Below are 25,366 nucleotides of genomic sequence, written 5' to 3'. Positions count from 1 at the left end.
AAGACTCGAAACTAAAAAAAAAAAAAAATTACAAAAATAAAAAAACCCCAAACTCAGAGTTTGACCATTATATAAACATTATAATAGAAGGTTGATCCCTCACGCACTCCTTCTCTGAAATTCGAAGTCCCGGTAGGCATAAGCAGGAGAATATTTTCGGCCCGATAATATCTATGGAAGAAAAGATAATGAACGGGCCTCATTAATGTTACGATAAATTTATTTATCACTACGAATGATACAAGAGGTAAATCAATCTAATTATTAACTGAAACTTTTAATTCCTATTAACTTCAAAATCTATTTTTTGGGAGCCATGCTCAAGGATTGAAAATCTATGGCAAATTTCCACTTTTTTTGCAACCAGCAGCTCTAAAACTTTGATTCTTTCCCACAAAATCATATCAATGGTACGGAAGCTCCATCCCCCCGCAAGTCACTCCCTCCACTATACACCATGCGTTTACCACCTTCAGAAAATTCCTTTCTAATAATCTGTCCCCTACCAAAAAGTTTTCTTTCATTCCCTTTGAAGATTTGCACTTCGTGTCCTAAAGAAATAAGACCATCAATCACATCAGATTCGATTCCCTCCTCTACCCCGACACAAGTAACGTCTGTGCTTGCCGGCCCATCGGCTCCCAATCCTAAGTCAGTATCTTCATAATCAGGATGAGGAAATAGCGAAATTCGAGGAGCATCCAAAGCTTCTTGGGGATCCATGCCAAATAGGAGCATATTCAAGTATACTTGCACATGGGCTTGAGGCTGATTGTATCCTCCCATAATACCATAGCTTGCATAAAGCTCTTCGTTAGTAGAGTCAGTTGATGGCTTCGTTATCATTCCCGGAATGATTGTATGGTAGGATCTTTTATTGCCTTCAAGACAGTTCTTACTTTCAGGATTCAAGTTGAAATTACCTCCTCTATTCTGAAGTGCAAAACCTCTACCAGGAACAATAATACCACTCCCAAAGTTCTCATACAAGGAACTGATAAATGAACAGGCATTACCTTCTGAATCGGTTGCAGTAAAGTAAACGGTATCTGATTTAAACATTGGGTCAGGAATACCATGTCTGACATCCCGATTTGAAATAATGCTGTCTTTTTTGAATAGATTTATACGGCTGGAGAGATACTCCTCCGTAAGAAGACTAGTAATTGATTTGGATTGATCAATGTTATGAGATTTTAAAAAATACTCATGATCATTCACATATTCATCTGAATCTTTGAACCCAAGCTTCAAGCATTCAATTATTGTATGTAAATAATCTGTAGAATTATGCTTCATATCTTTTAAGTTAATAATTTTGGTCTTATTTAATTGATTTATAAGGCCGAGCGATAACAATGCAATTACACCAGATCCGTTTGGTGGAATTTCCCAAAGCTTATGATCCAACATTTCGAAAGATATTGGATCCACGAAGGTTGACGTATGATTTGCAAGGTCATCTAATGAAATGAGTGATCCTCTTTTGGACAACTCGTCTACTATTGAATTTGCAACTTCACCCTCATAGAAGCCTTTTTTTCCAAGATTAGCAACTTTCCTTAATGTATCAGCTAAATAAGGATTTTTCATGAATTGACCCTTTTCAGGTCCTTTGTAACCGTCATTGGGTAGGAATATTAAAAGTTCCTCGTTTTCTGGATTTTCTCTTTTCAATTTATTTTCAGCTCCCTGCCAAAGAGAAGCACTTATCTGCGAAACGACAAATCCATCTTCTGCTAAGCTTATGGCGGGTTCTAAAATATCTGACATTGAAAGTTTTCCGCTCCCCCAACTATCGATGGCATCACACCATCCCGCAATATTTCCCGGTACTTGAACCTTGAAGACAGAATCCTCCTTGAATCGCATAGTAGGTAAAATATGGTCAGGGTAATTTTCTTTGAGCCACTCGATGCTAAGTGCTGAAGCTGATCTTCCAGTACCGTTGATACCATATGTCTTTTTATCTTCATTTTTGTAAAATAAAGCAAAGCAATCACCTCCAATTCCTGTTGACGAAGGCTCCAAAACTGAGAGGCATGCAGATATCGCAACGCAAGCATCTACACAGTTGCCACCAAGAGACAACACCTTGATACCTGCAGCATTGGCTAATGGTTGTGTAGAAGAAACCATGCCTTTTACTGAGTAAACAGTAGATCTTCTTGATATTGTTGGGCCATCCATGATTTCAAATCTTATCGATTGTCACGATCTAATTCTTTCAACAATAATTATCCCCCCTAGAGTAGTTGATGCTCAATCAATGGACCACTTTACTCTACAGACAAACTTTGGCTGATCTATGAAATTAGATATGATAGTTTCGAGACTCTAAATAGTATAGATTCGTACTACGGAAGTGGTGCTTCCGTCTACTTCAATATTTCGATAACTGTTCCGCGAGGTCGGATCGTGATCATCGGGAAGTTCGATATCCGATTAAGAGTGTCTAGCCGTACCTAACGTACGTGAATTTCATGTCCTTCAACCACCGGTGGTTGTTTTTAAATTACAAGTATATGGAAGACACTCTTCAAGGACTTTTTTAAGGGCTTTGTAGTTTATGAAGTAATTTGTGAGCCTTTTGTCATTAGATGAAATTTAAGATTACCACGCGATCGAATACTTCTGCAAAATATGCCTTATTTGTTCCTTTGCTACACAAACCCAAAGTCAAGTAAGTTGCTCTGTTAATGTCCACATTTTTTCGTGCAGTGATTTTGTAAGATAACATACAGATATAATCTTATGGAGCGTGCTATGGTATATCTTTCCTTTTTCTTAAATTTGTTCTCTTCCATTCAACCTAGATAGCCCAAATATTTCACCGTTGAATCTATCAATAGTTTCTCATTATCGTACATTATACAGGAGTTACTATATTTATCGCTAAAATTTCTTAATTGAAAATATAGAGGATATGAAAAATTAGACTAAGCTGATTGAGAAATAAATGGAAGCCAAAAGAGATAATCTTGTACAATATATTCCAACATTTTCTAAGAGTTTTCTCACCTTAGAGTTATTCTATAGTCTTAAATGAGATGAGAAGGAAGTGAAAACTTAAACCTTTTTGGAGTCGCCTCTAGGTCTGAAGCAATCAATAGTTCAAAATCCAATAAGTGACTAATATTAAGCGATCCGCATGCGCTAACATAGTCCGGACTACTTAGAAAACTTATCAATTTGACGTGCTCCTCATCAAAGAGTTTTCCAGCAGGTATTTCCCATTCCCTTATCGACGGATCGTCGAGGTTCGGAAGGAAGTCAACAATATCAAAAGCCAAACCATATCCGAGCTTTTTTCTTGAAACAAGACGTGAACTAGATAGTTCGCCCTTAAATCCATTAGCCAGAACGAAATACTTCGTTACGACAGACATGGCAAAACCCGTGATAGCAAAAGAACCCAATTGCGATGATTCGTTACAATAGAGTATGAAATCTGGCCTCAAGTCTTCAATTTTGGTTCGAATTAAAAATCGAAGCCTCTCAGTGATATCTTCTTGTAGTCTTATACTTGAAGGAGATATTGCACTCACTTCTAATTTCACATCAGAAACTAACTTGCCATGCGTTTCCTTTTTATACTTATTATCAAAAAACTTTCGTATAGACCTTGTTTTTGAATGAGATTTTTGTAACGGATTCGGGATGGCTTTGCTGGTATCGACTTTTTCTCTCACTGCCTCAGGGTCACTATTATAAAGTTCATCATAATGCTCGTCTACAAACTTTTTGACTTTCTCCTTCCAGACAATGCCATCTACATGAATGACATCCGGGCCAGGGTTTGCATTACCATATCCATTCGGTAAAAATTTCAATGATTTGCGAGCCTGTGAGTTACCACCAATTCGTGAATCTGGAACAAGAGTAGCTTCTAACTGATAAGTAGATTGTAAAATAAAAGAATTTTGCTCCATATGCTCTAAAGATGGTGGTAGTATTGTTTGCCTTCCACATGTAGAGCAAGATACGATTTCAGGAAATGTGAATTCGAATCGATATTCTTGATGTTGATCTTTACTTAATTTTTCAATTTGCAACGATGAGCCTAATTCAAGTTGGCAAGCAAGCAAATTGTGCTTTTCAGTATGCCTTACTCTTCTAGTTCTAGTTCTTATTTGACCATCTATCCATATCTTTTCCACAATCACTTCAATGAAAGTAGTATACAAATCAACTGAAAAATTGATAGTCAAAGATCGGATATTGAAATCCTTCTTAGCATTGACTAAAACAGAACCTTTAATGATATCATGCGGTCGAAAGACAGCTGAATCATCGACCTGGATCTTAATATCTGCCTTGGTGAACATTGATGTTCAAGAAGCACGATAGCTCTTGGAAGTTGACGTTGATTTATCTAACCTTTATGCGACAGCGAGTCACCTTTTTCGTGTTGAAGCTAAAAATATTAAAGGAAATCGATCAGCCACAAGTCATCACATTCTGCATATTCTTATTGTCATAACCTTAACTACCGTCATGATGTAAAATCTTAGGTCAGACTAGATTCTCTTATGATTAATCCTTATTTCGATCAAACACTAATTTTTCGTTTCTTTGAACCGGTAAAGTTTGATTTTCTTTTCTCAACACACACTTAGCTTTGACAAGAGATGCTTCTATTGACTCATAGATTTATATGAATTGGTCTCAACGTCTTTCAGGGTCTACTATTTGTCCCACACGCCTCCATTTCAGCTCAGGGCTAAAATTTAAAGCCAAGCCTCGCTCCTAATTAGCCTCATGAGATAGCACTTCCTCACATCTTTTAAGTCACTTTTTCTCTCTAATTTCATAGCCACCAGATAAAAAAGAAGAGAAATGGAATTCAGCTAGAACTTGGTTAAAATGATACTTCTTCTGATGTGAGAGTTCAAACATTACACTTGGCGTTGCCTTTGGTATGGACAAAGTTTACTACCGGATTGGTCGAGGGCTTACTTCCACTTTCTAATAGTGAAACATTTCGAAGCGAGCTACAGCCGCAATCTTTTTTATCTTCTATTAAAGTTAAACATATTAAACGACTTCTTCTACGCTAATACTATTCGTGTTCATGTGTCAAAGTTTAGATATCCCATTACCTAACTTTTCTTGTTCAATGTCACTCAATACTCTTTGTTTGTAAGAGTTGCCATAGATTTTCATCGCCCACTTCTCCATATATCGTTTATCGCCATTTATAGTAAAACTATCTATTCTCTGTCGTATAATCAGCAGGAGAATATCGACTGTCAATTTTGGTTGCTCTCCGTTGATTAAGTGATTTGTTCCCCTTACTTCAATTGGTATGACCACATTTTTCAACAACTCTCTAGCTCTCTCTACATCTTTGCTGCTGGAGCTATCAAGTTCAGAAACTACGTGATAAACTGGAACTTCAATAAGCTTATAAGTTAGCATATTGGGGAAGACTGACTCGTGTCCACAAAGATAGGTAATGATTTCTTGGTCAGATGGTGTATTCAATTCGACTCTGTCGTTACTTTTTACAGAATTCGATTTCGATGGCTTGCTTAATTCATCATAAAGCATATTTTTTAAAACAGTCTTGTCAAACTTACGAAAGAAAGACTTTTGAGTATAGTAATCTTCTACCACTTTTGTTAAATTTTCTCCTTCAGGCACATCAAACGAGCTTTTTATAAAACCCTTTTCGATCCATCTCTTCAAACCTGACCTTAATAGAGCCGTGCTTTCGTCATTTAAAATACAAACTGGATTAATAGCCACACAAGCATCAAAAAGTATAGGTTCTAGATAAGATACACGGAGTGCAATGAATCCTCCCATGGAATGGCCCACTACAATGTTAATTGAATCAGGACGTCCGTACTCTTCGTATTCTTCTTCTTTGATAATCCTAATAACATCCTTCGCAGCATCATTCCAATTGAATACTCGACCAAGCTTCGTTTTATTGACTTCCGCTGAATGAGCATGGTTAACATTATCTATCGCGAGGACAGTATTGATCAATGCCCCAGAGTCAGATGAATTAAACCGCTTATATATCATATCGATATGAGAATGCCATAACCCCTTGTTCATTCCGTTGCCATGTAAAAAGACAAGATTAATATTGCATTTCTGTGGATCAGCATTCCCTTTTCTCTTATATTTACGATAGCAAACTTTCAATTGATAGTCTTTCAGGTAGTCTGAAGGGTTATCCAACACGACAGATCCTCGACATCTTGTGCTCGAAGCATTCGCAGTTTTGAGACCATAAGTATATATATCAGAAGTATTGGGTATCATTCTTATGTCCTTAGAAGAAACTTATAAATTTTCCTTTCTTCCATTTGGGATATTTCAGAATTTAAGTTAATAATCCATATCTTCAATTTTAGTTATTCATGTGAACTACCCCAAAAAAAAAAAATTTAAAAAAAAAAATAAAAAAAAAGTTAGTCGAAAACGGTCGCTCCCTGAATATTAAAGAGTAAATTCAACCCTCTTTTACGAGGGTTCTGTTTTTATATCGTTGATGTTCAAATACTTTCATTGTTCTTTTTAAACATCAATAGCAGTCAGACAATAAAATGATCTGCTGAAATAGGGAATAAACAGTACATGTGAACCATAAACTCCTCTTAATTTCAAAACTACATTACTAATTGCAAGTACTACCAATTATTACTGAAATGCAGATTCAATATCTAAACTGCGAGTTGATTCGTTAAATATAAGATGCGTCAGCGGTCTTTGGCATTCGATTATGTTATCGATTCTCTCACTAGACATTATTTTATATGCATACTTCAGGAGTTTGATGCGTTTACGCAACTGCCGCAGCTGTTGCCCTTTTTGTAAATTTAGTAACAAATTTCCTCATGTGTTAAATGAATTTGACTTTTTTAAGAGATCTCTGAATATTGAAGAATAATCAATTGGTCAAGATACGAAAACAATACCTCTGATTAATCTGTCTCATGCATCTGTTGAACTTTTGCGATGGGATGCATTACGGTTACTTCGGGACCTAAAGGTGCCGTGCGATGGCCCTGCCTTACATTAAAGTAAAAACGCGCCTTAATGCCAATAACGAACTGGAAGCGTCTCCGAAGACGTCAAACAGCCATAGGTGCATTGATTCAATCGATAACACTTATTATTAGCGTTCTTTACCTCTATCACTACAATTGTAATTTTCGTATACATGCCATCATTGAAACCCTACCATAATCTCAGGTCGGACAACTCCCTCATTTTACATATATTCTTGCAAGAATTGAATTTGATAGCTGTCATTAAAAGAAACCAATTCCATTCTTCTACTAAGTAATAGTCCTGTAATACTGAACTAATTGGTGGCTTGGAGCAGAGGCGGGTTCTCCCTGTGGGTGATTCAAAGGAGCTCAGAATCTTATTGAGCTATTTTTCTTGCATATTGCTGGCTTTGAAGCGTTGTATTCCGTCTTAAATGCCGAAGAATATGCGAGCTCTATTCTTATAATTTTCACTCTTAACTTTTTCTTCCGAATACGAACGCCGTACGATGAGTTTGCCGAAAAATAAAAGTGGAGCTTATCCTCGTTTATCAGATTAATCTGTTAAAATTTTTCAAGAATGCAGCCCCAACAAACTACCTTCATTCCTAATAATGGAGTTGACTCTTCTGTTCAAAGGGACTCTCTGAGCCATGATAGCAAACAAAATGAAAAGCTAGCTGACGGGTCCTTCTCAGATGATACTGAACATTCAAGGAGCATTACAAACGAAGAAAAGTCAATTGGTGTGAGAAAAGCTGAAATATTAGCTCTTCAATGGGATAAGTGGTACTATAAGTTAATCTTGTTATTTTCTGCATTTCTTGTAGGTTATGCATATGGTCTTGATGGAAACGTAAGGTACGTGTTCACTGGGTATGCCACCCAATCTTATGCAGAACACACCTTGTTGAGTACGGTGGATGTTATAACGGCTGTGGCAATGGCAGCAGCTCAGCCCGTCTATGCCAGGTTATCTGATGTGTTTGGTAGATTAGAAATATTTTTGGTGGCCGTCATGTTTTACGTTGTTGGTACAATTATAGAATCTCAAGCTAAGGATGTACAGCGTTATGCGGGTGGTGCTATCTTGTACCTGATTGGATATTGTGGTGCAATAATTACAGTCATGTTCATAATGGCTGATTTTTCGAGCTTGAAGTGGAGGTTGTTCTTCCTTTTAACGCCAACGTTTCCGTTCATCATTAACACTTGGATCTCAGGAAATGTAACTGGGGCAGTAGGAATGAGATGGTCATGGGGTGTAGGTATGTGGGCTTTCATTTTTCCTTTAGCTTGTATTCCATTGACTTTATGTATGATACATATGAGATATTTGGCCGGAAAAACTGAAGAATGGAAACAGTTCAAAATGAGGAAAACAAAATACCAAGAATTAGGTTTGTGGGGATTCCTTAAACATTTATTCTGGATGCTTGATATAATTGGCTTGCTCTTATTGATCGCATGTTTAGGTTGCATACTTGTTCCCTTGACATTAGCAGGGGGTGTCAAAAGTACATGGAAACATGGAAATATAATAGCACCGATTGTAATAGGAGCAGTTCTTGTCCCAGTTTTCGTTTTGTGGGAAGGATATGGGTCAAAGCATCCTATTGCTCCCTTGCATTTGCTTAAGGATAGAGGAATTTGGGCCGGTTTGTTAATTAGTCTGCTTTTAAACTTCATTTCTGCAGTAGAATCTTCCTATTTGTACACCGTCTTGATGGTTGCAATTAATGAAAGTCAAACTTCTGCAACTAGGATTACTTCACTTTCGTCATTTGTCGGAGTCGTTGCTGGTGTCTTTTATGGTCTTTTCGTAGTAAAGTTCAGAAAATTGAAGGGATTTATTATTTTTGGTTGCGCTATGTGGATGGTCGCTTTGGGTATCTTATTCCATTTCAGGTCTGGAACTGATTCTCATGCTGGTGTTATTGGAGGTGTTTGTTTGATGGGATTCGGTACAACTTTCTTTTCATACCCAGTGGAGGTGTCCATGCAGTCTTGTACCAGCCATGAACATATGGCCGTTATCATTTCCTTTGCCATGACAGTATACCGTATTGGTGCTGCTGTTGGGTCATCTGTCGCTGGAGCAGTCTGGTCCCAGACATTGTACCTGAAATTGTTGAAAGAGATAAAAAATGAAAAATTAGCATTATATGCTTATACAGAACCATACAATTTTATCGTTGAATACACTTGGGGAACTCCCGCCAGAGATGGAATGGTCGAGGCTTACAGATACATCCAGAGAATTTTAATCATGATCGCCCTTATTTTCTGTGTTCCTATGATTTTTTCAGGATTATTCTTGAGAGATAAGGAGCTCACGAATGAGCAGAGTATCGAGGAAGTCGAAAAAGCTAACAAAGATGAGAGCTTTTCAATGCTGAAATTGTTTGAATTCAACTTATTTAAGCGCAAGAGGTCATCCAAAGAGACATCTGATATCCATTTTTAAAAGCTTGTTGAGAGTCCGTTGACTCTGTTTAAGAGTCTCATAGATTTCTTTAGTGACTTCGATACAAGTGTGTCAATCTCCATTTTGTTTCGAATCGCTGTGTTCATGGTAAACATACCTTTAAACGCTCTTTAATATATTAGCTATAATGAAAGATGTTATATTTAAAGAAATTATAGTAGATCGCCATTCGGATCAGTTTTAGACAGTAAGCTTTGCTGTTCACAGGGACAGAGCTTCAAATAAATTTATTAGTCAGTTTAAATTTGAAACTTTGTTCGGCCCTCAGATAGATTTATTAGTCAGCTTAAATATTATTATAATTGAAAAAATGTATAATTCTAGTAAATGTGTTGGACTAATTGTTTAGTACGTCCCTAATTGACCTAGAGTTATGGCATTATTAGATGGGAAAATTGCAATTGTTACGGGCGGATCTAAAGGAATCGGAAAGGCAATAGCTCTAAGGTTTAGATCTGAAGGCGCCTACGTCGTTGTTAACTATTCACATGACTCAGCTGCAGCTAATGAGACATTTAAGCTTCTTGGCGGTGATAAGCATAATCTTCTTGTTCAAGCAGATTTGAGTAAAGTGCTGGAGTGTAGAAAGCTAATTGACAAAACGGTTGAAAAATTTGGGAAAGTTGATATTTTAGTTAACAATGCTGCTTACCTGGGCAAAACATCTATTAGCGACACAGAAGAAGATGAGTTTAATAAATTTTTTGATTTGAATGTCAAAGGGTTATTCTTCCTTACACAATATGCACTGCATCATATGCAAAAAGCCTCAAAGATTATTAATGTTTCGTCTTCATTGACGGCATCTTCGTATGTAAGGCCCGACCATTGTCTTTACGTGGCAACTAAAGGAGCCGTTGAGCAGATTACACGTACTTGTTCTAAAGAATTAGCTGCTAAGGGTATTAGCACTAACGCAATATCACCAGGTCCCGTGGAAACAGAGTTATTTTTAAAGTTAAATAGCAAAGAAACAGTAGATTTATTTAAGGAGATTTGTCCTTTCAAAAGAATTGGTACTCCAGAAGAAATTGCGTCTTTAGCTTTGTTCCTTTCATCGTCAGATTCTAGTTGGGTGAATGGACAAATTATTAGGGCTAACGGTGGATATGTAGCCTGAAGTTTTAGAATAATAATCTTGCAATTATGGGATCTACTTAGTTGTTGTTAGGGGTTGATGCATGTCATTACAGAGACCACTTATCAGCATGAATCCGCAACTGCTCGAAAATAGATGACTGAGGTGATAGAATTTAATGTGTTTAAGTGTCTTTTATAATAGTACTTCTAGTTTTTAGTATTTTCGATATCGTGACGTTATATATCTTTATACTTTCATTTTTAGCGTAAGTAGAGGAGCACACTATTTTTCCAGAAGTAAGGAGAACCAGCCTATTTCGCCGGTTGCTAGACGGAGCCTTGTCTCAAAAGCTGATAAAGGGTCCGACTTATTCTTACATGCTTTTATGTGCGAAACATCATCCGTGCACTCGAATGCTTTAGGCTCCCAAATAAACTTTCCTTGTGATTTCAATTCTTGCAAAAGCCAACCAATTCTTTCTGCGCCAAGTCTTGCTCCATCTAAGTTGGCGGAGGATGGTCCTATTTTCAAAGACGCATACTTTCCCAAGATGTATAAAGGAATGACATTATTCCATTGTAGGTTGTCAGTTAAGCATGGGAAACCCTCGACTATAGGAATTTCATACTCCTTAAGAATATTTTTGAAGAGTGGTAAACATTCAATGTTTGCTTTAATACCTGTAGCGTAAACTATGTAATCCATGCTTGATAACTCGTAATAATTTCTCACCGGTTCAGGATTCCATTTGCTTTTTACATTGGTACGGAGGCCCAAATGCCATACTTTGTTATTATCATCCCAATTTTGTGTTTCAATCAGGGTATGGTCAAATATTTTCAATCTTCCTTTTTTCACATAAGACTTCAAGATGTTGTAGTATTCAGGATTAACTGATCCCCCTTGCCTCGCATTTTGAATCATTTCAAACCTTTCTTCATCAGATTCCCTGATATAGAAGGCAGATTTTTTGACATTCTTGTATTTGGTAACCCAATCAAGATGAAAATCGAAATGTTTAATCTTCAAGGGTCCTCGTAAGATTAAATAGACTTGTTGGACTCCAGATTTTATTGCAACATCAACGAGTTGTGCTGAAGTTAAACCACCACCGACAATTACCAAGTTGGTGGGCTCTTTTATCTTCACTTTCAGAAGGAGTCTTTCATTTGGAAAATTAACTTCCCGGGAGAATATGTGGGTTGTGTGACAACTCCCTTCGGGAAAACGAGGATCTCCGAAATGAGCTGGATAGTTTATTTCGCCTTCGTGACCATGCGCGGCGATACAAATTTTGCAACCATAAATTTTCCCTGACGACGTTTTGATAATAAACCCGGTTCCAGATTGTTCAGTTCCTATAACATTAATGTTGCGATATGACATTTCAATAACTTCCCCTTTTTGTATTCTCAGGTTTAAGTTATACTTCTCAATAAGATCAACGCAAAAACTTTTGAAAAGACTAGTCGACGGCCTGTAGTAATCCTTCCAGTCACGCATATTAATATCTATGAGACCTTCTTTATCGTGTGTATTACCATTTGAAGGAACTGGAACTTTACTTAAGCCTTTTCGTTTGGATCTTCTCTTTTTCATTTGGTGTTTAGAGTATTCCTTACCAACAACATTATCGATTTCCCTTAAGAATTCAGGTCCTTCTTTTCCCTTTTCATGAGCAAAGGATACCAACCCATCTACATTGGCAGGATCAGGATGAAAGAACATTGGCGATCTTAGGAAGGGGATTTGACAACTTGAAAATTGGTTGTCCCATTGGCCCATGAATCTATTCGAAACTTTATCGATAACTAAGATATCTTCTGGCAAGAACGTTTTGGACAGTGAATATGTCCTTCTTTTGTCGGGAGATTGAAAACTCCTATTAGAAGAAATGTTTTTGTTTATTAAATTCACCCTGTTTTGCCTACCTTTGAGCCAGTGGAATCTTTGATGTTCGTCCTCAGTGTAGATTGCACCTGCTAATTTTTCGCACAATCTTGTTGCAATAGCTAGACCACAGGTTCCCCCGCCGACTATGATTACTTCAAAAAAGTCCTCTTGAGGAATATTATAAGTATCACCTTGAAGTTCCATAAAGATTTAAGCTCAAAATTGAAAGATGTTAAAAAGATGGCTTTATACTTACATATTAAAGTAACCAGTGGGGTGTTTCTAAAGATACAAGGCCACCAAGGTGGATATTCAAAAAATCAAATTAATTGAACTTTTTACGGATATTACGGTCACGGTACTCTCTGTACACCCCTTTTCAAATATTGCTTGATGTCAAGTCTTTGATCTCATTTTTTTAAGTTTTCAAATGAATTAGCTGGTTTTTTAAGGAACTTTTGTTTCGGGCCATTTTCCAATTTTTTAGAGAAGAAGTCAAAACTTACAAAAAACTGCAACATTTTTTTTTTTATTTCCAAATTGAAATTACACATTATTGCAGTTACGTATAGCGTTTGCTGAGAGAAAAACATATGAATACATCCTAATAGTTTTCAAATCATAACTTTAGGAAAGGAAATTTACAGTGCAAACGGCTAAACGCTCCAGTTCAACTTTGGAGACCGATCTTTATTGTAGCAAAATATAGGTTTTATTACAAACGAAAAGACATCTTATGTCGAGATACCCAAAGAGCTGATGGTGGGAAGTATTTTACATATGTACATTTTTTTTCCTTTCAAATGAATTCAAACTTTAATTGCACATACACTACGAGTGAGCTTAAAAGTCGTCTTATTTCAGGCCTATTATATAAGTGGCATTCAGTACATATTTTTAACAAATATTACATAAATTGATTGAAATTTTCCATATAAACCTAAAATTAACGTTAACTTTTATTAAACGAAAACATTAGTAAAGTCATTTTGCCTTATTTTTTTCAAAAGCCTGAACATTATCCAATTTCATCGAAAGAAGAAGTCCTGCATTTCAGACTCTCGTAAGGCTATTTTCAGTCATTTAGTTAAAGCCATTACGTTTTAACTTCAATTACCTTTGGCTCCTGCGTGAAAACATTTGCAAGCGTGACTAAAGGCGTTTAAAAAGCGATCACTAAAAATGCCAGCCACTTTCGTCGAACTGAGATCTATCTATTTTCAAACGCTTGAAAGATGAAGGCTCAAAGGTATGCTGTAATAGGAGTATTCTTAATTTTCGTAACCTTGGGATTGAGCCTCGGAGTGGGCTTAGGAGTTGGATTGCGCTCTAAAAAAAAAGTTACGAGTTCAGCCACTGATCACCAAAGCCCCAAAAAAATATGGTTACCAGCGATAGGTAGCACATGGGACTACCACTTGCAGAATACTGTCAAGCAGATAAACAAAAAAACTGACATATATGATATTGATCTATTTGACAACTCTGCTAAGGAAATTGAGTCTCTTCATGATAATAACAAGAAAGTTATATGCTATTTTTCCGCCGGATCATATGAAGACTGGCGTAGTGACAGTAAACTCTTCAAAAAATCAGACTTGGGAAAGCCTTTAGATGGATGGAAGGGTGAAAGATGGGTGAACATCTCATCGAGTAATGTTAGAGACATTATGCGAAAGAGAATTAAGATGGCTCATGATAAGAAATGTGACGCCATAGACCCTGACAATATTGATGGATATGACAATAAAAATGGATTAGGGTTAACCAAGCATGACTCGATTGATTTCATCAAATATTTGTCCAAAGTCACTCATTCCTATAATATGTCAATTGGCTTAAAGAATTCAGATTCGATTATAAAAAAAGTGATAAACGATGTAGACTTCTCCGTTCAAGAACAATGTGTCCAGTATGACAATTGTAAAGATTACCAGGAATTTATTAAAAACGAAAAATGTGTCTTCCACGTTGAGTATCCCAAAGGAGAGAAGAATAATAACAAAAATGTTAGCGCTTCCACTGTGAAGCGTATTTGCAGCAACAAGTCCTCTAAGGGGTTCTCCACGATCTTAAAAAACCTTGACTTAGATAATTGGATACAGTTTTGCTAATCGAAATGATATTAAGAGACAGCCATGAACAATTTGTTTACTTACTTGGCCTGACTCTAAAGGATTTTAATTAGATGCTTTTAGCTACTTTGGCACCATATATATTTTTGGGAAGCTTTCCGTTCTTGAATTGAGGTCTATCTTCATTCAAAATTTTTAACAGTTAGATATCATCGAATATGAACAGGAAAATGACCCTTTACAATTTGAAGTTGAAGTCACTTCTACAAGCATTTATATTGGTCACAGACTCTTTCTTTAGGATTAGCGTTCCTCTTCCTCTAGACGTTAGTTAGAGGGTATAAGATATCCTCATAGATGGAAGTCGTGTATCGATTAAAGCTTTCTTTAGTTCGGACTTAAAGTTTTTCATCTTGAAGTCTTAATATCTTAAAATTGCCACTACACATATCTTATTTTGGTAGACGATTTAACTTCCATACAATATGCTATCGGCCTAGATTTCTTAAATCCGCCGATTCCCCTACAAATAATTTCTCAAGTGGTAGCTCGTGCTGTATCTCCCCACCTTTGCTTAGTTGGTCGGAGATAGTCGCGCATATTATTTGACATTAAACTATGGCAGAAGCTTTCATCCCCACCAGAAGATTTCGGCAGGCCATACAACCCCACAAAAATTGACCAAACCAATCATAGAACAACAAGATAGTTCCTATAAGTGTCTATCATTTATTTTATTTCAAGTTGACCCCCACTTTCTTTGTGAACAATGATAGTATAAAGTTCCAGAATATCCATCTAAGTTTTTAAAGAAAGTGGCCACTTGTTTCGGTACATACTGCTTATAGTAGCATAATTGCCTAAAGTTATAGAGAGATGGTTCTGTTATTCACAGAGGAAAATTTTAAAAAGTTATCCCAAGAATTGGATGTAATTCTTGCTGATAGTACAGATGCTCAGAAGCACCCAGATTCGTATGCTTCTGGCGTTGTGTCTGGTGTTACCAACCAACATGAAGTTGAGATATTGAAGGCCCTGGGTTATAAGAACTTAGAGAGTAAGGAGCCAATGCAGACTGATTCTTTGTTTTGTATTTTTTCCTGTACGAAGGCAGTAGTATCAACCGGACTTCTTCAATTATGGGAAAGAGGACTTCTCGACCTCGATGCCCCAGCAAAAAACTACTTACCTAGGATTTCTAAGCTTGGTAAGCTCAAAGGACTCAATCATGATAACACTCCGCTTTTTGAAAAGCCAAAAGTGGACATAACTACCAGGATGTTATTGACACATACATCAGGTCTAGGATATACATTTTTCAGTGACGAATACGAAAAGGTGGATTCTGCGATTGGAGAACCAAGCTTTGAGAATTTTTCGGAGAAATCGCTAGATGGCTCTTTTCTTCTTTTCGAACCTGGTACTCAATGGATGTACGGTATGGGGATAGACTGGGCAGGTAAGGTCTTGGAAGCAATTACAGGAAAGAGCTTAGGGGAATATCTCAAAGACAATATTTTGGAGCCGGCACATATGGACTCCTCTACGTTTCATGTATTAGATGAAAAGGACAAGAAGAGACTTGTTACGCTTTACAGTCGCACCAAAGATGGTCTAGTACCATTTAGGCACCAGCCTCCAACTGACCCTTCGCTCGATATTGGTGGCCACGGCTTGTTTTCCACAGTCGAAGACTATTTAAAGTTTATTAGGATTTGGTTGAATGATGGGAAGACTTCAGAGGGAGTTCCAATTATATCAGAAAAGACTTTCAAATATGCCATTCAAAACCATTTGCCATCAGATTTACATGTAAAGTCCTTGAAGTCATATAAGGCAGAATTGAGCAAAGACATTCCTACAGATCCATCATTAAAGCCAAATGATTGGACACTTTGTTTTGCATTGAACGGCGACGACCTGCCTACCGGCAGACCAAAAGGGTCTCTTTACTGGTGTGGTCTCTCCAATTTGTTTTATTGGATAGACTTAAAGAATAAAATTGGCGGATTTTATGCCTCACAAATTTATCCATTGGGAGATGATTCTGCTGCAACATCTTATAAGGTTGAATCAACAGTTTACAAATATTTAGAGTAATATTTATATAAGCTTTTTCGATCTAATTCAAAGTAATTGATCACTCTAAATGAGAACAGAAATGATGAGTCCTTGTCAAAAATGAAGTTCACTATCAGAGTTTAACCTTTAGTGATTTGCGCGCGGTCATTAACCGGTTTCTTGGAGTTTCTTAAAAAGATTTTGATATTCTGACATGTTTTTATATTTTGCGTTTTGGTCTACAATGTATTTTTAAGGGCAGCTTGGTCATTCGTTGCAAAAAATTCACCGATGTTACTCCAAAAAACCTAATTCTTAGCTGCTTGATAGGAAATAAAAATAAGATATTGATTATATTCGAAGATTAGCTCTTCGTTGTCTTTTATTATCGCATCTTCATCTCTTGACAAACATTGGAAGATAAATAAAATTTTGAGGTATTCTCCGATTCTAGCATTCGAATTTGCTCCTTAAATGTTATATCTTTTTGAGCTTCGTCAACTCTATCCCATTCTCTCTCACTTTCAGTCCTGAAATGCCTTGTTTACTATAGGTCCACAAGTGTGCACTATTTCGAATAGCACAGCTGCTACAAAAAAGATAGCTTGATAACATTTTAATTTTCTGCTTTTACTGCAAATTTTTAATTTTTCTTCGGTTTAATGATATTTGGAGAACTCGTATGCGCCAAAATTTGAAATATCAAAAGCAGGACACGAATTGCTTAAAAGTTCTGTCATGTTTCACCACATTTCTTAGTCATCCGAGGATCTTAGTTTCTATCTACAGTCAAGTAGAAGATGAAAGTTAAAGCCGCCGATTTAGTTCTAATTGGAACTGAAAAAAACCTAATACTCAAGACATTTTCGAGAGAATAAAGGAACAATAGTATCAGCGCCCCTTTGTCACCTTGATCCAGTTCTCCGTCACTCCCCTTGCTTTTATATTCTCGCCATCGCAAAGTCAATAATGTATACTTCCTTCCTTTATGTAGAGGATACTGTTCCTCTTGATTATCCCCTGTGTATTATCTCAAATTGATAAACCACGTAAAATACGTCAGTCTTTTGGCAATGGGCCCTGTTAGATTTATTTAAACACGATGAAGCACCCTCTCTCCTTCATCTTTTCCTACTCTTCATTAATTGAATCCATAATGGTTCCCACACTAGATGCTTGGTGCCAGATCGGCCTAGGATCCCTCAAGCTCAAACTCATTATTGTCACTAAGAATAATTTCAGTAAGTGTCCTGTACTTGCTAGCTTCTTCCTGTCTAATTAAATCCATGTCCTTTGCAGAATATGAAGAGGATGATTCGCATTCTCACTTATCTGCTCGCTTCTACAGCCTAATTATTACCGGCACATCACTCTTTGATCAAAAAGGACCTAGTATAATCTATGTTACCCATAATTCGTTAAAGCTTTTCATACTAAATAAAAAGTCACAATCGCTGGGCCAGCAGTGCATGTAATAATTTAAGTACTACAACTCTCGAAGTACGCTCCTTGCACCCCAATGAGAAGATCAAAGAGTCTTCCATGATTATCAAGGATACGAGGGTTTTTTTTTTCTTCATACCGATTCATCTGAAAAAGAATGGGAATACACATATTTGTGAGACAATGCCCGATAATTAATACAGGCAATTATAAAACTGAGACACTATAACGGTACAGACTGGCTAAGCTGTGATCAAGTCAGATGCTCCAATGTAATTAAATATTTCTGTAATCTTCAGAAGAACCGGCAAGATTCCCTATTTGAAGTTACATGTGATATTCTTCTAAAGTAAAAAAGGAAACCTTTCAATTCATAAGATAAAAAAATTAAGACGATTTGTATTGGCTTCTACTATAACTGCCTATATCCTAATGTACTGAAACGTCAAAACAGCTAAAATCAAAAATTCCCATGAAGTGAATTGAAATGTTGAGGACTTTTTGAGCTTATTAGAGAATACTTACGAGATTCGGCTGTTCACTATATTATTGGACTCCAAGTTCACTTTTACTATTCTCTCTATCGGTCGAAAATCAACGAGAAATCTTACATAAGTCCGCTGCTTTGTATCCGCATCTTCCTTAAGAGCTTTTAACTAAAGTCAACTAGTCTGACAAGCATATAAAATAAAACGTACTTAGACGCGATGCAGATCTTTTCTCCTTGAATATAATTTAGATCTCGAACTTGCTGTTACATTATCATCGTAATGAGTTAGACCGACTTCCCTTTTGAAAGGATCTATCTCTTCAAGAAATGTGCGATATAAGGAGAAATTGAACATCCGGCCAAAGAAGTCATTTACCCCGTACTTGTTCCCCATTTTTTTTTCGAAGCTTATGGTATTATTCCTGAGCCCTGCTAAAACAACCATGATCGGAGCTCTTGAGCTTAAGTTTCTCCGCTTATCCAATTTTTCCTGAAAAGTCTCATATGCAGGGTCCTCAAATAAAAGATGCTACTTGCGAAAGCGACTTGTTGCAAAGGGAGTATTGTTGAACTTACAAGATATCTGTACTATAGCTTACTAGAATTGAATAATTCGATTCCTTATGATTTTGCTACAAGTTTTTATATTTAATAATGTTGTTTTAGTAAATTAAAACTTATATTTGAAAGCCAACTTTAAATAGCGGTCCTTCGGACAAACATATGTTCCTCATGCGGAATGTAACATGTATGATCTTGGAAATAGCCGTGCGACATCAGACCACAATTACGGCCACTTGCATGGCTCCACTTTTTATTCCCCTTCCGTGAAACAACTTCTCCCCTCTCCAACGTCAATTTGTCATTCTGTTGTTTGAGCTTTCTCTCGCGTATATTCTCGAACCTTATAAAAGCAAGATTTACCAGCCTTTTGAAAGCGATATGAAGGTATATCACATTCTAATCTATTAAGCGTATTTTAGTGAAAGAAAAGAACAAAAAATGGGCTACGAAGAGAAATTCGCAGCACCTGCGTTGCGACTTGCAAATTACTTAGACTCCTTTCCTACCACTTACAACGTCTACTTTATGGGTATGGTTTCTTGTGTCTCTGGTATCATGTTCGGTTTTGATATTGCCTCGATATCGGGGTTTCTCGCAGACGATGACTATTTGAATTTCTTCAATTCTCCTAACTCGAACTTGCAGGGTATTATATCTGCCTCCATGGCTTTGGGATCATTTTTTGGTTGTTTTGTTTCTGCTGTTGTATCAGAGCCGTTCGGAAGAAGAGTTTCGTTGTTTTTGAGCTCCTTCTTTTGGATCATTGGAGCTGCAATACAATCTTCCTCTCAAAATGTTGCACAATTAATTTGTGGTCGTCTTATCGCTGGTTTTGGCGTGGGATTTGGTTCAACTGTTGCACCAGTCTATGGGTCCGAGGTCTCACCAAGAAAAATTAGAGGCGCAATTGGTTGTCTTTTCCAGTTCTGTGTTACCTTGGGTATCTTGATTATGTTTCTCATTTGCTACGGATTAACTCATATTAATGGTGTAGCGTCTTTTAGAATAGCTTGGGGTCTTCAGATGGTACCTGGTTTGATATCACTTGTTTGTTTATTCTTTATCCCAGAATCACCAAGATGGTATGCAAAACAAGGACATTGGGAGAAGTGTGAGTTTATTGTGAGCAAAATCCATAAGGCTCCAGTTGATGATCCTGAAGTCAAGACTGAGCTCGCTGAGATCAGCGATCAATTGCAAGAAGAAAATGCTAGGGCGTTCCGTTACATCGATTTATTTTCAAAGAGATATCGCCGTCGTACTTTTCATGCTGTTTTTGCTCAAATTTGGCAACAATTGACTGGTATGAACACTTTAATGTATTATATCGTCTACATTTTCCAGCAAACAGGTTACACAGGTAATACAGAATTAGTTTCTGGTATAATTCAATACGTTCTTAATGTTGTTATGACGATCCCGGCCTTTTTTATCATGGATAGGGTTGGTAGAAGGCCTATATTGTTAGTTGGTGCTGCATTGATGATGACTTGGGAGTTTGCGATTGGTGGGATTTTGGCGACTTATGGAAAGCCTGTTGATGCTTATGTCCTGCCAACTGGCGAAAAAAATACTACAGTCAGATGGATAATCCCATCCTCTAACGCTGCTGCTGGAAAAGCCGTCATTGCATGCTGTTACTTGTTTGTTTGTTCTTTTGCACCTACATGGGGTGTAGGTATATGGGGTTATTGTGCTGAAATTTGGGGTGATAGTGCCTCAAGACAAAGAGGAGCTGCTGTGACTACTGCCGCAGATTGGGCATTGAACTTTGCTATTGGTATGTTTACGCCTTCTGCGTTCAAAAATATAACTTGGAAAACATATATAATCTTCGGAGTATTTTGTGCAACAATGTTCTTGCATGTTTTATTCTTCTTCCCCGAGACAAAAGATAAACGTTTAGAAGAGATCGGACAAATGTGGGATGCAAAGGTTCCAGCATGGCGTTCCGCTTCTTGGAAGCCAAAGGTACCTGATGCTGTGATAGACTCTGAAGGAAAGGTAATTCCGGTTCATCATGAAGAAACTGTCGGATCTGTCGAATCTTCGCGTTCTGGCAGCGAAAACAAGGCAGAAGGCACTCCTCCAAGCGATACCTAAATATGTTAGTTTATGAAATAATCTAAATTATAATAAGAAGTGTTTTATTACACCAATTGCGAGTTCAATTGGTTTCGAAGTTATATGGCAAAATTAATAGGCACAAACTTTTAGATTGATAAAGTTTTCAAAAGCATCTATTCTTAACATTTCAAAATATGTATGCTAGATGCTTATCAAAGAGACAGATTAATGTCAAGGATAAAGAATAAAGAACTAAGAATTAATGAATCTTCTATTTAATATTTGTCGCACCATCTAGTATCAAACTTCAAATTAATCTCTTTTCTTTCCTAAGTACATTCTGGAAGGTAGCTCTATGATGTTCAGAGATCTCTTCAGGATTATCCTAAAACCTTTATAATGAATTGAAATAATACTCCTATTGTAGACAGATAAGTCCCTTTATGTCAAGAAGTATTTTGTTAAAAAAAAAAATTGCAATAATATACTTTTTTGTCTCTCATAATAGAGCTTTAATATTTTATTTCAAAACAGTATTGAATTTGCGGCAAAATAATCCCTAGAGTATTCACTCGACACACACTCGAAAGTCTGTCTATCTCCCCTGTATCGGTTCTTCATTGAGTTCAAGGAATAAACTATATCAGTGAATCTTGCAACTTTTCTTTGTTAATAGTTTTCAAAATCAACAAAGCTCTTAATGCTCAAATGTAGGTTATATTGTGTAAATATAACTTCTCATTTTCACCCTTTTAAAAAGGCTCTCACTTCAATTCAGGTTGACTTGTGATAGAGATAAGTTGAGGTTGAAATGAACCACCAAATGACCTTAAACTAAGTCATTGTCTCAAGCTTTTAAACCTTATGAACTGCTCAGTTGAACCTTGATGTGTGATTCATATCTTACGGCCAGGCTGCTTCATTCTTTTTTGCGTGAGTTTGCAAACTTGTTCCCAAAGTATAAATAGTCCATTGCCAGAGGCTCAGAAGATAAATTAAGCGGAGTTTAGCGGAGGAAATATTCAAACATGCTGGGCCCTGGTATACGCGAGGGAAGCCGTATATGCCTATTTATCCGATTTGCGGGGAAATGCATATGTTTTGACGTTAGGTTGAACAATTTGAGGTATTATTTGTTCAACTATGCAGGTACAACTGGGTTATTGCAAAGATGCGTGATACCTTTCAATGATTTATTTGTTGTTTCTGGTACTTCTGGAGACTCAGATAGATCTCCAAAAGGAAAAAAAGAAAAAAGGAGGAGTAACGGATAACCAACAATTTGCCGTGCATATTTCAATTAAAGAGCCCATATGATGTTACGTCATAATATGGGTTAGGCTTCTAAACCAACACTATGGGAAGTCATTCTGTTTATTTTTTTGACAGCACCCTCAAAATCTGAAAGTGTTGACCTGCCTTAGCATTGAATTCATTGACAGCCACCAGACCAACAGTTACATCCATTTTGTAATAAAACTGAAAAGAAAAATTTAAAAATGTCCGAGTAATACCATAATAAAAAAACGGTAATAAGATTCAGTATCTCCATACTTCCATAGGGGCTCTTGATTTTGAAATTGGAATATCCACTTAACCTGACTGGATTTAGAGTTTAAATTGAGGTCTCAGTGATTTTCGAGGTTTAAGCTGACAGCAAATGGCTCGAAGTAAAGACCAGAACTAACTTTTTCAAATAACAGCTTATACTCCCTTCTTCTTTGACAGACTCCAAAAAGATTAAGGTTTTATGTTTCATTTGCCCTTTAGGATTAAGGAGACCATCTTCGGCCCATATTATTAGAAATCGATTATCACGCGAGCCTGGCTTACATATGAACTTATTCTACAAGCTGTCGGAATTACGATCAAATCATCTTCATAAATGAAAACAGAATACAGCATCATACACTGAAGTTCTTTGTGGCAGAATTGTGAGTTTACTTTGCTTATTTGACGACCTTTTTACGTTGAATGTAACCATTGGGAGTGACATGCTATATCATTGCCTTTATTCTTTTACTTAGAAAATATTAGTAAAAAATTAACATTTGAAGCGCCTAGCAGTCTCGAATAGTGGTGACTGAAAAAAGTGTCATAACATTCGAAAACTATGGCATTAATCTTTGCCTAAAGAATCGGTGGTTAATGTCCGCATTTTTATGTGAATAAGTATGAGCTTTTTCAACGAATTAAATATCTTTTAGAGCTTACCATTCGGTCAAATATTACATATACGAGGTAAGATATAATTCAATTGTTTTGATGACACATTACTTGTTAGGCGATATCTTCCGTTTAATCAAGCCAGAGTCAATTTGTGATTCAGTTTATTAGTACAATATGCTAATATGTCTTTGCCATCATATATAAATAAAAAAGAGATGTTTGAAGATCAGTTGTCTAATTTTGTATTGCAATCTTAAAATGGTATCAGTTTCAAGGCTAGCGGCTAGTATTTTGCTAGCAGAACCAACAACATATCAGGATATCATACTTCCTGGTCAAGCATCTGTCGAACAATATAGCATCCTACGCTATATGGGAGGGTCAGGTCCTTATGTCCAACATCCAGGCTATGGAATTCCTAATCAAATTCCTGAAGAATGTCAAATCCAGCAAGTTCAGGTATTTGCCAGGCATGGTGAGAGATATCCTTCAGCTTCCAAAGGTGAAGATTTTGAAGGTTTGTTAAAAAAATTTAAATCCTACTCAGAACCCTTCAAAGGACCTTTGTATTTTTTAAATGAATATGAGTACTTTGTGAAAAGAAAGAAGGATTATGAGATGCTAACTACGCCCTCAAACAGTCGTAGCCAGTATAATGGATACGCCGATGCTATTAGACATGGGATCTTTTTCAGACAAAAATACGGATCATTGTATGATGAGAATTTTGTACTCCCTCTCTTTACTACTAATAATATGAGAGTTTATGAGACATCTCAAGGTTTCATTGAAGGGTTTTTGAGTGATGAACATTCGACTGAGAAGTTTAAAAACATCATTCTCTCAGAGGATTCGCAAATGGGCGCCAACAGCTTGACCCCAGCGAGTGCTTGCTCAACATGGAGCGACGATTATGCAAACGAGATTGTAAGCAGGTATAGTTCCAAGTATTTGGAATCGATCAAAAAAAGGCTTCTAAAAGACAATAAAGGCTTAAATTTATCCACGGATGATGTTTACACTCTCTTTGATTGGTGTGCTTATGAGATGAACGTTAAGGGAATATCACAATTTTGCAGCCTCTTCTCTCAAGATGAATTAGTTAAATACGAATACTCCCAAGACTTATACGGCTTTTATTCCGATGGTACGGGAAACAAAGTAATCAAGCCAATTGGATCAGTCCTATTTAATGCTTCTAGGCAATTACTTAATGAAGATACTGAAAATAAAATATGGTTGTCTTTTTTTCATGATACTGACTTGGAGAATTATTTGGCAGCTATTGGATTATTTGATACAGGAAAGAATCTTACCCTGAAGTACATCGATTTTGACAGGAAATACACAAAATCTACTTTGGTGCCTATGGGAGCTCGTTTATATGTCGAAAAGCTAAACTGCTCTGGCAAAAACTATGTCAGATATATATTGAACGATGCCGTGATTCCTATTCCAGGGTGCTCGAATGGGCCAGGATTCTCTTGTGAGCTAAATGATTTCAATAATTACTTTTTCAAGAGGCTCGAGGGAGTTGATTATAAGGAACAATGTAACATTGGAAATGCTTCAGATCATTTAACATTTTATTGGGATTACATGACAAAAGATTACTCGGCCCCTTTGAAGAAACTGTCCTATTAATCTGAATTTTTTGTTCAGTCTTCGATTTATTTATAAGTCTTTATTAATAGATTAGGAAAACTTGATCACCGTTTTTCTGAAAGGATCATTATCATGGTCAAGAAAAGATGGGTTTATTTATATATATAGAATCTTCATATTCTAGGGTCACCAAATCGATTATATTTAAAGAAACTCCCGTAGTCTCCTCTTATCTCAACCTATTAAAAAAAAAAATCATCAGATTTATAAGGATCTCTAAGACTTCTTTTCTAAGGTACAGACCTTGTAGAATTGAATATTCAAAGTTTTTGAACAGGAAATGTCTCACAGAGAGCTATATGCCACATTGAATTGAGAGTCTCTGAAGATCAAAATGGCCTTCGATGGAATTTAGTAGGC

General features: G+C 36.7%; 11 protein-coding genes across 11 annotated transcripts; 7 read left to right on the top strand and 4 right to left on the bottom strand.

The window, feature by feature from the left end:
- Positions 1 to 399: 399 nt before the first annotated feature.
- On the bottom strand, positions 400 to 2,190 carry ECM38 (Ecm38p; the record flags this gene model as incomplete). Its single annotated transcript, XM_062952406.1, has 1 exon — positions 400 to 2,190. One exon carries the CDS (start codon positions 2,188 to 2,190, stop codon positions 400 to 402), a length of 1,791 nt encoding a protein of 596 aa, XP_062809312.1.
- Positions 2,191 to 3,041: 851 nt separating this feature from the next.
- On the bottom strand, positions 3,042 to 4,328 carry PRCAT00002538001 (uncharacterized protein; the record flags this gene model as incomplete). Its single annotated transcript, XM_062952405.1, has 1 exon — positions 3,042 to 4,328. One exon carries the CDS (start codon positions 4,326 to 4,328, stop codon positions 3,042 to 3,044), a length of 1,287 nt encoding a protein of 428 aa, XP_062809311.1.
- A 751-nt stretch (positions 4,329 to 5,079) lies between these two features.
- On the bottom strand, positions 5,080 to 6,279 carry PRCAT00002537001 (uncharacterized protein; the record flags this gene model as incomplete). The annotated part of the gene is made up of 1 exon (XM_062952404.1): positions 5,080 to 6,279. One exon carries the CDS (start codon positions 6,277 to 6,279, stop codon positions 5,080 to 5,082), a length of 1,200 nt encoding a protein of 399 aa, XP_062809310.1.
- A 1,311-nt stretch (positions 6,280 to 7,590) lies between these two features.
- On the top strand, positions 7,591 to 9,477 carry SIT1 (siderophore transporter; the record flags this gene model as incomplete). The annotated part of the gene is made up of 1 exon (XM_062952403.1): positions 7,591 to 9,477. The coding sequence occupies one exon, from the start codon at positions 7,591 to 7,593 to the stop codon at positions 9,475 to 9,477; it is 1,887 nt and encodes a 628-aa protein (XP_062809309.1).
- Positions 9,478 to 9,871: 394 nt separating this feature from the next.
- On the top strand, positions 9,872 to 10,618 carry PRCAT00002535001 (uncharacterized protein; the record flags this gene model as incomplete). The annotated part of the gene is made up of 1 exon (XM_062952402.1): positions 9,872 to 10,618. One exon carries the CDS (start codon positions 9,872 to 9,874, stop codon positions 10,616 to 10,618), a length of 747 nt encoding a protein of 248 aa, XP_062809308.1.
- A 243-nt stretch (positions 10,619 to 10,861) lies between these two features.
- Positions 10,862 to 12,676, bottom strand: PRCAT00002534001 (uncharacterized protein; the record flags this gene model as incomplete). The annotated part of the gene is made up of 1 exon (XM_062952401.1): positions 10,862 to 12,676. The coding sequence occupies one exon, from the start codon at positions 12,674 to 12,676 to the stop codon at positions 10,862 to 10,864; it is 1,815 nt and encodes a 604-aa protein (XP_062809307.1).
- A 1,031-nt stretch (positions 12,677 to 13,707) lies between these two features.
- PRCAT00002533001 (endo alpha-1,4 polygalactosaminidase) lies at positions 13,708 to 14,586 on the top strand (the record flags this gene model as incomplete). Its single annotated transcript, XM_062952400.1, has 1 exon — positions 13,708 to 14,586. One exon carries the CDS (start codon positions 13,708 to 13,710, stop codon positions 14,584 to 14,586), a length of 879 nt encoding a protein of 292 aa, XP_062809306.1.
- Positions 14,587 to 15,423: 837 nt separating this feature from the next.
- Positions 15,424 to 16,647, top strand: PRCAT00002532001 (serine hydrolase domain-containing protein; the record flags this gene model as incomplete). Its single annotated transcript, XM_062952398.1, has 1 exon — positions 15,424 to 16,647. One exon carries the CDS (start codon positions 15,424 to 15,426, stop codon positions 16,645 to 16,647), a length of 1,224 nt encoding a protein of 407 aa, XP_062809305.1.
- A 2,896-nt stretch (positions 16,648 to 19,543) lies between these two features.
- PRCAT00002531001 (sugar porter family MFS transporter) lies at positions 19,544 to 21,208 on the top strand (the record flags this gene model as incomplete). Its single annotated transcript, XM_062952397.1, has 1 exon — positions 19,544 to 21,208. One exon carries the CDS (start codon positions 19,544 to 19,546, stop codon positions 21,206 to 21,208), a length of 1,665 nt encoding a protein of 554 aa, XP_062809304.1.
- A 992-nt stretch (positions 21,209 to 22,200) lies between these two features.
- PRCAT00002530001 (uncharacterized protein) lies at positions 22,201 to 22,446 on the top strand (the record flags this gene model as incomplete). The annotated part of the gene is made up of 1 exon (XM_062952396.1): positions 22,201 to 22,446. One exon carries the CDS (start codon positions 22,201 to 22,203, stop codon positions 22,444 to 22,446), a length of 246 nt encoding a protein of 81 aa, XP_062809303.1.
- A 1,153-nt stretch (positions 22,447 to 23,599) lies between these two features.
- PRCAT00002529001 (histidine phosphatase family protein) lies at positions 23,600 to 24,985 on the top strand (the record flags this gene model as incomplete). Its single annotated transcript, XM_062952395.1, has 1 exon — positions 23,600 to 24,985. One exon carries the CDS (start codon positions 23,600 to 23,602, stop codon positions 24,983 to 24,985), a length of 1,386 nt encoding a protein of 461 aa, XP_062809302.1.
- Between the last annotated feature and the right edge of the window lie 381 nt (positions 24,986 to 25,366).

Source organism: Priceomyces carsonii, assembly GCF_900007245.1.
Source record: "Priceomyces carsonii strain CBS4050 genome assembly, scaffold: Debaryomyces_carsonii_scaffold_3, whole genome shotgun sequence".
Classification (NCBI taxonomy): Eukaryota; Fungi; Ascomycota; class Pichiomycetes; order Serinales; family Debaryomycetaceae; genus Priceomyces; species Priceomyces carsonii.
The sequence above is the reverse complement of the archived record's forward strand: the minus strand, read 5'-3'. Positions and strand labels throughout refer to the sequence as shown.